The sequence below is a fragment of the Apium graveolens genome, chromosome 4 (genome assembly GCF_009905375.1).
Source record: "Apium graveolens cultivar Ventura chromosome 4, ASM990537v1, whole genome shotgun sequence".
Classification (NCBI taxonomy): Eukaryota; Viridiplantae; Streptophyta; class Magnoliopsida; order Apiales; family Apiaceae; genus Apium; species Apium graveolens.
Genome location: NC_133650.1, coordinates 272351414 through 272362410, shown reverse-complemented (window position 1 = coordinate 272362410; position 10997 = coordinate 272351414). Strand labels below are relative to the sequence as shown.

General features: G+C 32.1%; 1 protein-coding gene and 1 long non-coding RNA gene across 4 annotated transcripts; one reads left to right on the top strand and one right to left on the bottom strand.

Annotated features, from left to right (window-relative positions):
• The first annotated feature begins 1102 nt into the window (after window positions 1–1102).
• On the top strand, window positions 1103–8767 carry LOC141720995 (uncharacterized). 3 transcript variants are annotated; one of them, XR_012574624.1, is made up of 8 exons: window positions 1103–1328; window positions 1434–1484; window positions 4168–4219; window positions 4306–4364; window positions 4535–4580; window positions 5416–5576; window positions 7936–8084; window positions 8497–8767. XR_012574624.1 is itself a non-coding variant. In XM_074523721.1 (7 exons), the coding sequence occupies exons 1-6, from the start codon at window positions 1203–1205 to the stop codon at window positions 5556–5558; spliced, it is 477 nt and encodes a 158-aa protein (XP_074379822.1). In that variant the 5' UTR covers window positions 1106–1202; the 3' UTR covers window positions 5559–5576; window positions 8497–8767. The 3 variants fall into 3 exon arrangements, 1 of the variants encoding a protein (XP_074379822.1); XR_012574625.1 differs by having other exon boundaries at window positions 7875–8084; XM_074523721.1 differs by lacking the exon at window positions 7936–8084 and having other exon boundaries at window positions 1106–1328.
• Window positions 8768–9508: 741 nt separating this feature from the next.
• Window positions 9509–10613, bottom strand: LOC141717145 (uncharacterized). Its single transcript, XR_012573540.1, has 2 exons — window positions 10370–10613; window positions 9509–10185 (listed from the first exon to the last, which is right to left on the bottom strand). It is a non-coding gene; the product is annotated as an uncharacterized LOC141717145 (long non-coding RNA).
• Between the last annotated feature and the right edge of the window lie 384 nt (window positions 10614–10997).

The window sequence follows — 10997 nt, the reverse complement described above, 5'->3', positions numbered from 1 at the left end:
CAATTTGATCTGATGTCTCTGGATTGGTGACCAAGGACCAACAACCTAACTTTTAAGGTTTCTTTTTTAATATAATTGTATAGATTTTCTATATTTTAATTTATGAAGTTGATATATAAAATTAGTTTTCATATTTTTCTCATATTAAATTATTATATTCTTATTATTTATTTCATAATTATTTTAAACTAAAAAAATTTCACATATTTTCAAATATTTTTAATTTTCACTGGATATAATAAAAAGAATGCCCAAAATACACCATTTTCCACCTTCAACTGCCCAAAATGTCCAGATGCGCGCGAACTGCCCAAAATACCCACGATATACGCATTTAAGGGATGCGTATTCAACCATTTAAATTTTAACAAAGAATACGCATGTTGAACATGCGTATTCACTTTTAATTTTACAAAGAAAAAATACGCATGTTCAACATGCATATTCAAAAAAAACAAAAAGTGAATACGCATGTTGACATGCGTATATTTTGTTAAAATTTTAAAAACTAAATTCGCATCCCCCACATGCGTATTCAGTGGGTAAAAAAGGCTGAACATCTCGCGAATAGGTATTTCAAGCAGATTTTTCAAAATGGTGGGTATTTTGGTGCAAGACCCGATATAATATAGTTTTTTTTTGTGTAGGTTTATTTTATAATTGAATGATATTAAATTAATACTATTATATAACCCGTGAGATGCGCAGTCGTTTATATCATTATATATTATAAATTATAATTTTAATAATATATTATTTGTAGGATTCAATCTTATATCACTTGAATAATAATTATTAAAATTATATTTAACAGTTTTCATTAATTTGATCTGACGGCTCGAGATTGTTGACCAAACACCAACAACCAAATTTTTAATATTTCATTTTTAATATAATAATATTTTTAATATTTCATTTTTAATATAATAGTATTTTTAATATTTTATTTTTAATATAATAATATAGATTATCATCTCAAAAAAATTAAATGAATATGAAGATCCGATCTCATATTCCAAAATCCTAATAATTTTGGATAAAAATTATGTTATTAAAAATTCCAAAGCAAACCGATCCCCTAAATTTAATTGAACAGGGATAAATTTAGTGAAATCGGATCTAAATCCGGCCCGTAGTGCAATCAACTCTGAAAAATACATCGTCCGTGAGGCCATAGTTTTGGGGGTCTGAAGAAAATAGGGATGGGAACTCGAGAAGTATACGAGGAGAAACTGAGAAGAGGAAATCTTGACTTCGATCCCACCATTAATCCTGGTCTCGGCAACCCTCGTTGTCCTCGTTGTCTTTCTCTCCTCGATCCTAATTCCGTACTCTCTCTCTCTCGCTCTCTAATATGTATATAATTAACTTTTTGCAGTGCGAGTGTTTGTTTTATTGCTCGTTAGGTATTTGATTTGATATGATATATACAGGAGAATGGGGAGTGGACTATCACTTCTGTTTTACATGATGCCACTGCTGTGGTACGCTACTCTTATTTCTTCTTCTTGTAGACATGTCTTATATGTTGATAGCTACTAGTTAATTGGGTTTTATATCAAAGTGCCCACCAAACTCGTTAAAATGTATCAAGTAACTACTCAATCTCCATGATGATTCATTTTAAACCACTAAAATACTAGTATATATCACTCCGTTAGATTTTTTAATGGAAGTGCTGTGCTTGCCAGTGACGTTTATTTCTTTGATTGGTTGGCACCTAACAACTAATACATTTGATTGAACTGCAAACTTGGCCTCGTGTATGTATATATCAGACCTTTATCTTATGATTATTATGGTTTATCAGCAAACTTGAGTGCCTCTCTCTCATCTGTTTGATTGGTCCTAAAATTATGTTCATCTTCACGAGTAAAATAAAAGCCCCATATCCGCTATATCAAACTCTGGATCAGTAAAATGGGAGTGTAGCTGGGTGGTCTGCAATTGCAGTATTAATTTGAGTAAAATTTAATAGATAGATGAAAAAAATATGTCCTTTCAATTAGTACTCTTGTGACAGTTATTAAGAATTAATAAATATGTTTCTACTATATACTGCTATAATGGAACGTAAATGAAAGAAACAAACTAGTCATAATTCAAAAAATAATTGCATTCCTGAGCAATGTAGTCATAATGCTAAAAGGTTTAATACCATTAAGTCACAGACTTGTCATAGACTCATAATCCAAACATAAGATTGAACACCAAAAAGTCAAGTACTGGCCAGAAAAACATAAGGTTCACAAACATAAAAAGTACCAAATGAAACTCAACATAATTTAGTCATCTAAATTGCAAGGATTTTCTGCTGTAGATTTTGATGTCCCGTGGTCTTTGTTCTTTTTGGCATTTCTTAGTCTGCTCCTTATGGATATGTTCGACGCTGCTGGAACTTCTGTTGCAGGCGGAGTTGCTCTTGTTGATGTAGCCTCAACTGTAGATGATACCTTCTTGTAGGCTGGTTGAGTGCAAACCCAAGAGCTAGCATGTGCTGGCTTGTACAGTGCTTCAAAGCCCTCTTTATCAAGTACCTGATACATGAAGTGACTGCTGCCACTTGAAGGTGCTTGCCCTGACTTCTTTCCTATCATATCCGTAAGGTCTTGATTTGTTTGAGATGCTTGTATTGAAATGATCGGAGCATCTGGAATGACCAAGCCTCTTGTTTTTGACCTCCTGACATCCAACTTTGTCCTCATAATCCCGAGTTTGTTCCTTGTTTGACCAATTATTTGACCACTAACCTCATTAGTTTCAACATCTTTTTTCACCATGAGTTGTATTCTCATTTTCACCCATTTGACCTCCATTCTGCTGACCTTCAGTTTCATTTTCACATTCAGCTCTATTGTAAACATTTTGTTCAACATTTCCAGCATTTGCACCAACATTTCCTGGACATTTGTTCTTCCTATGACCCTTTTGTCTACATATAGAACAGTGCTGAACCCTGCCACTACTGTATCTCTGAACGAGAACAAGTCGGTATCAATACTAACCATATCAGACTTTCCACCAATATAATAGCAGTTATGTTGGGGAGCAAATTCACCATTGTGATTAACCTCTATATTTATCACGGTTGACATACTGTTTCATCAACAAAAAAACCTAATCAAAGAAACACCAAGTGAAATACTAGTACGTACCTCGAGTAATTGAAGTAATGGATCAAAGAAAGCTTAAAAGATGAATGATTCCCTTGAAAGATCACTGATGTAGCATCAATCGCATACTTCAACCATCTAGGTTTTACCCCTTTTGAGAATGAAATAATATTTGACCGGGTATACGTGTGTATATATTTCATGTACTTTGGCTTTTTTCCTGTTAGAAATTCCATTTTTGTAGTGTCCCTGATAACATGTTAAATGTTTAGTTTTGCTTTTTTTTCATATGTTTATCTCAATTCCACATGTCTGTCAGCTTAACAAAATATATGTTACTTACGACAAAATTTTGAAGTAACAGAGTGATATATACTAGTATTTTAGTGGTTTAAATGAGTCGCCATGGAGATTGAGTGGTTGATACATTTTAACGAGTTTGGTGGGCACTTCGATATAAAACCCGTAGTTAATTTATAACTTCCTTTTAAATGTTCTTTTTTGGCTTGGGAATATGGAAGTAGACGACTTTATCAAGTTTTTGCGGGTTGGGTTTGAATGAGAATAGTGAAAACCAGATGTTCCGTGTTACAATATTTGCAGCAGACAACATAATGAAGTGAACAACATTTGGTTTCTACAGTTCTCATTTGAACTTCTGCTTGTGTATATATGAATGACTAGTATATAGGAAAATCGGAAGAAATGAAATATCTATCATGTTTTGTTCTATCCTCATTATTTGTTGAAACATGTATGTTGGGAGGGTGAAGAAATTTTGTTACGAAGCGACTGCGAGGCAGATTCCTCGTTAATAACTAGATATTGCTTTTTGATTATTAATAAGTTGATAATGCTATACGTGCAAGACTACCTAAGATGCCATTTTCACAAAAGTAAAGTTTAATATCGTTTTTCATGAGCTGCATATGGGACAGACATTGCAACCTGGTCAATTTAAAATGCTTGGACAAATTGTTTGGTTAGGTATCTAAACTGTTTGCTATATACTTTAGCTGCTTTTAACTTCATTGTAAACAACCTATTGCAATAGGCTGGCTGTGGGATAGGTGGAATGCTTAGTGCAATTCATGGTTTCAACACAGGTATGTAGTATGCTTTATGTTTGTTCCATTGGCAAAGTACTTCATGATCAATTATCTCTGTAATGTGTGACATGGATTTATTTCAGGGATCCCATTTGTTCAGAAACATGTTAAGGGGCCGAAGTGGCTTCCTTTTATTATAGGGGTATATGAGTATTGCGCTTGCATTAATTCCTAGCAATCATTTACATATTTCTTGAGAAATTCTTTATCCTATTCTTGATTTCTGTAAACAATACTTGCCTTTCTAGTTTCTGCACTTCTCTTCATTCAATTTGATTCAAATCTCGTTTTACTTTTGGAAATTTCTAACAGGTTCCGCCCCTTCTAATGTTCTCTGCTGCTAGTGCTGCCTTTGGAGGTAGAGATAATATTTTAATATATTTGTTGAAGTCGTTTTAACTATCCTATGTACTTGAGCTTGTCATTTAGCAATGTATACTTGTTAATATTTTATTTAAAAAATAAGATATAGTAGACTTCTTCCACGTTTGGTCCTTTGTTTAGGTTCCGCCGTATATAGTATAGACGATCTATGTATGTTTAGTGTAGGTAGTTGTGACAAACTTTTAAGAATGAAAGCAATAATTCGCCTATAATAATGCCGTGACATCAAAACTAAATATTAAAGTTGTTGGTTCTCAGAATCACTCTGTGGTTGAATTAAGCCTGTCCATGAGATCTTTTGGTAAAGACAAAACATGGGAATCTTACTTTACTACACTATTCATCGGTTGCACTTAAAGTTTGCAAGGAAAGTTTACAAAAGTGATATGCATTTTTGCTGTTAATAAATGTAATTTCTTCTCCCATGCAACTCGAAAAAATGATTTGAAGTTTTATGTAGAGAATTCTAATTAAATGCTAAATAGTTTATAAAAGAAATTAGAATGTGATTTAATTCACTTTTTCCTTTCTCCCTGTAAATAAAAAAAAATCATCTGTACCCATGATTCAAGTTGGATGATTCTCAAGTAGCTTAAAATAAAAATACAAATCCTTAAGCAATTTAATTCATTTTCTGAATGGTCTTTGACCCCTCTTGTTGGACCCATCAGTTTCAAGCTCCGTGAGTGCTAGATAACTTGTGAATGAATATGTGGAATCTCAATATGATTTATCATTCGTTATCTATTTATTTATAATTTATAGGCTTGATTAGGAAAATGATAACATGCATATAACTGATATTGCAGGATATGTGCTTCCCAAATTTACTCAAGTTACTGTGACATCATATTATGCTGCTTCAAGTGCATCACATTATGGTATCTCATTGCTAACGAGACGCATTGAAGAGGCCAACACGTCCCATTCACAGCATGAAAGGATTAGATAACAGGTTGCAGAGTTGCAGGTGCACAAATCGGAATTTTATTCTCACTTCACACAAATTTGTTAAAGCTCATATACTTATTTTTGTGTTAATCTTTTTAAACATATATTACATATAAATACACACACACACACATTAAAAAGTTACATCAAGCATGTCAGATGGGCAGCAATCTGAATGGTTACCATATATATGGATTGCATATGTTCATTGGTATAAGCATATATTTGCTTTAGCCCATTCCATTGCCTTCACAATTCCCTTGTACTACTTGGTGACCCACATTATCCTTTTGATGATACTTCGGGAATCCTTCTCCTTAAATACTAAACTCAGATCCAATGTTGAATTAAGCTAGCGATATCTACCTATGTGATTTTTGAGATGTGGTTTAATTTGTAGGTAGTTTTCCTTACAACATAGGGTTTCCCCCCGATTGCTGTATAATACCCAAGTTCAACAAGTACCATTTGGTTCATTTCCTTTTAGGACAACAAAGAAGTCTAAATCAGTAATCAGCCTAAAGGTTGAAATAAGTTCTAATCGTTAAAAATCATGTTCAAATTTCAAAGTATGTAAACACTATTACAGCTCATTTTTTATATAACCTAAATTTATTTTTTTAAAGGAAACACTAGAATATAATATAAAGTATGTGATAATAAAAAATATAGTAAATGATGAAATAATTTAACCAAACTAAAACTAGCAGCAGCAGTTGGTCAAACAACTATGGTTAGTGATCCACACAATGACATACATAAAAGCATGGTTATAAGAAACATATCTTTCACGGTTCATTTAGTAGATGAATGGTGGGTTTGAAAGAATTAATGCATAGTCTTTTAAGTTTAGGCATGCCTGCTCATGACATCTCAAATGTGCTTTTCTATCCCCAACAGAGTACGTTGTTTCACTGAAGATTTTGCTGAAATCAACCTTTGACAGTTGACACCAATTGCCATAAGTAGTAATAACTTTTTTTGGGGTTTATATATATATATATACTAGCCTATAACCGGTGCGATGCACGGACTGATTATAATATTTGTAATTTTATTATTTTATAAAAATAAATTATAAAATATCATAGTTATATATTATTCAGATAAACGAAATTAAAATATTTACGTATTATTTTGTATTTATTATATTATTGAAGAAATCAAAATTTAGATAAATAAAATCTTAAAAAGTCCTTATACTACAGTCTATATAGGTCGCTTGAAATATTGAATAACAATGGTGTACGAGGATTTGATATTTTTTAATATTTTCTTGATTTATTAATTATTTTGTTATATTATAATATGAATTATTAAAATTAATTTTGGAAGTATTTGGTTTCTTATAAAAAAGGTAATCAAGAAGTTGAGTGCAATTAGAAATTAGGTTGAATAATAATTCATAGAGTTTGTAGTTATATCGGATACATGATTTATTTTTGGAAGGTGTTGACATACATTTTAGGAAGACGTTAACCAACCGACCAAACGAAACCATGTTTTGCTTATAATAATATAGTATAGATAGATGTGGATTTAGTATTTTTTTAATATTTTCTTGATTTATTAATTATTTTGTTACATTATAATACGAATTATTAATATTAATTTTGTAAGTGTTTGGTTTCTTATAAAAAAGGTAAAAAGAAGTTGAGTGCAATTAGAAATTAGGTTAATAATAATTCAGTTTGTAGTTATATCGGATACAGATTTATTTTTGGAAGGTGTTAACATACATTTTAGGAAGGCGTTAACCAACCGACCAAACGAAATCATGTTTCGCTTATAATAATATAGTATATATATATATATATGAATTCGTGATCTGGTCGCTAGCTTGAATGGGAAACCAAGCTATCCACGTATAGAACTCGAAAAATTGAATTTAAATTGTCCAAAAAAGGTTCCATATTAATAATACTTTCGATGATTGGAATTGTTAAATGAAGAAAAAAGATGGAGTGTTGGTCAGATGTTTTATAGTTCAATATTACAAATGTATGTTTTAATTAAGTTTTAAAATTAGAATCTCGATCCCAAATATGGTAAGATGCAGTAGCATGACATTAAAATTATTCAGTTACTTGTGGATGAGTTCATTGATGGAAAATTAGGACAGCAGGATAGAGTTCAGTATAATAAATGTATATTTTGATAAGGTTCTAAAAATATTAATAAAATGTTCATAATGAGTAGGTTGCATCCGTGAGAGTTAAAACTTAAAAGTGAAGTGTGAATACCTTTTAATGATCTCCGCAGTATTATACGTACGTAGTAATTTAGTTGATATGTATTTTTTTGTAAAGTATTACAGGTTTCACTGTTCTTTAGTTTTTGCGAGTTCTTTAAATTGAAGTGGTTCCTTAGCTGGGCAGGATATGTAATTCAAGACTCGGCTAGAAGTGGCGGACATGGACACGTGCCCAAGTATCGGACTCGGCAACATTTTGAAAAATATACATGTTTTTGGCCTAAAATAAGTGTCCATGTCCGAGTATCGAGTGTCCGACACTGGTACTCAAAGGTAAATTGAAGAGTCCGAGTAACATAGAATTCAATAACCATTTTTTGTTCAGGTTGTGTGGTTTTCTAGTTCAAGTAAATCATTGATCTTAAAGATAGTTTGATATGCTACATTGAGATAAATATGAAGTGTAGTTGTAACTTGCAAGTTTTTTTGCTAGCTATTATAGAAAAGTATATATAGGCGCTTTGGTGGGAGAACCAATTTTAATGCGGGAACTAAAGGATCAATTAAACTTAAAACTGTAATTCAGTTTTGAATACTGAACTGACATCTCAGAAACAGACAAACAGTTAAAATTACAAATTGTCAACTTATTTGCTGGGGGTAGTTGTAAACGAAATATGCTACTTCCAGGTCATTGTAACGTTTGTTTATGTATCTTAAATCAGAATATTATGGTTTATTGCAGGGAGTGGGGTGCATAAACTAAGAGATGGGTTCAGCTCTTCCCTTTATGAAAGGAACCTGCTTCTGTGTATCATAGTTGGACATTATTGTTCAGACTAGTATGATCAAGAATCAAGAGAATGTTGATTAATTAACCTTCCGTGGTCTACTGGTGTTGGCATCACATTTATCACAAGTATTCACATTTCATAGCACTATCAGACAATAACTGAATGCATTAACACGAGGTTTTAATCACAGATTTGAGTTTTCAGAAAGTACTTATTCCTATTTATAGATTTCTTTTGAGTTGTGGCCGTGTGTGATAAAACATGATTTCACATGTTATAACAGTAACCTGGAATCACCTTAGGTTTTTGGTTCGAGCACTTGTTCAAGGCATGAGCAATTTTTGTCTTGAAAATTCGAATATTGGTAATTTGGACATATTTAGCTCAAAATGAGGTTTTCGGACTTTGGTCCATCTCAAAACAGCATATTCGGATCTTGAAAAAATAATTTTATTATCAATAAATGATTACGGGTGCAAGAAACAATGGACTGTGCTCATAATAATTTGAGAAATGAGCTGTTAAAATCACTTAAATTTCAGTCTCTCTAAATTTTAAAAATGATTTCAATATTCTAATGGAAAACAAGCAAATTTTCAAATCGAAGAGAATGTTAAATCAAGTCATTAAATTAACAATCGAGTGACAGTAAAATTTTGTTAGGCGTTTTATCCAAACTAAAATCTCTCTTAGGTTTCAAAGAATGTATGTAAAAAAATACTCCAGTTGATAATATTTTCGTACTGATTTTAATCACTTTTTTACAAAACTGTAACGAATTTTACCTTTCTATACTATTCCGCAATCCCATCTTAATAAATTGTTACAAAGTTAAATGTGTTACAAAGTCTTTATTATATTTTCGGTAAATATAATTTGAAAGGTATTAGATTTAGTAATAAAATGAATATGAAGCTTTAGAAATAACAACAATGAAGAAAAACAAAGAAAAAATGGAAAATGTATTCATGTTTGTAAAAGTTGCTTAATGATCAGTACAGATTTGACATTTATACAATTTTAAGTCTACCAGAAATCCTAACAGAAATACAGCGGTCACTTAGGCCAGCTGTCACGACGTCAAAACAGAATACAACAATTACTTATTTATCTGAGATGACAAAGCATGAGCCACGGAAGTCTTTATGTTGTGATTTCAAGCTAACCACAACATCGACTAAATGTGAATTATCTGTAGGACTCGTAGTACTCTCCACACAAGTTAAAGATACACAAGAATTGTGTAATCCAAACTGGGAACAAAAATACCAATGGGTTGCACTACCCAGAACTTTAGTAAAAATATAAGCCAGTTGTTCCTTCGTAGAAATTATCAAAAAACTAATGACACCGGCCTGAACCTTTTCACGGATAAAATGACAATCCAATTTAATATGTTTAGTACGAGCATGTTGAACAAGATTGTTAATAATATTAACCGCAGCCTGGTTGTCACAGTACACAGGAACACCATTAGTAACATGAATCAACAAATCAGCAAGAAAGTATTTAAGGCACATAATCTCAATAGTAATAAATGCTAAAACTCGATATTCAGCTTCAATGGTACTCTAGGAAGTCACTTGGCCTGCCAAGAAATAAGGGAAGAACCTAACTGCAAACAAAACCCTGTCACAGACCTGCGACGCACCATCCCAAATTGTTATCACAATACCCTTGATAGACTAAAGGATTGTTAGCATGAAAATATAAACCTAAACCAACTGTGCACTTAAAATAACGAATAACACGAAACAAAAATACTTCTCACGAGGAGCATGTAAGAACTAAATTAAAAGGTGAACAGAGTAGCTAATATTAGACCTTGTAAATGTTAAGTATAACATTTTCCCAACCAGACCTCGATATAAATGACTCTTAAGCAAGTCCCCAAAACGGAAGTTGTCATAAAGTTTGATATTTTGATCAAGAGGAATAGAAAGGGGTTTAGAGTTAAGGAGATTTGTACTGGAAAACATATACAGTATGAAATTTTGTTGACGTAGTACCAACCCTCTGTCATTTCGAGAAATCTCAAGACCAAGATAAAACTTGGCTTGACCGAAGTCGTTGATGCTAAATTTGGTATGCAAAGCCATCTTCACATTAACAATAAAAAAATATGGTTGTCGGTCAATAAGATGTCATCAATATAGATGACTACAACAATAAAAAATCACCTTGTTGATGAACAAAAAAGGCACAATCAGCCAAAGATTGTTTAAAACCAAGCACCAATAGAAAATCAGACAATTTCCTTTTCCATTGACGAAAAGTTTTCCATAATCTATAAATCGATTTGATTAATTTGCAAACGAGATGAGCATGAGCAGAATCAACCATATAACCCACATGCAAATCCATATAAACTTCCTCAATCAAGTCACCGTGTAGAAAAGCGTTGTTAATATCTAACTGAAAAATAGGCCAATTTTTAGACGAAGCAATGGCC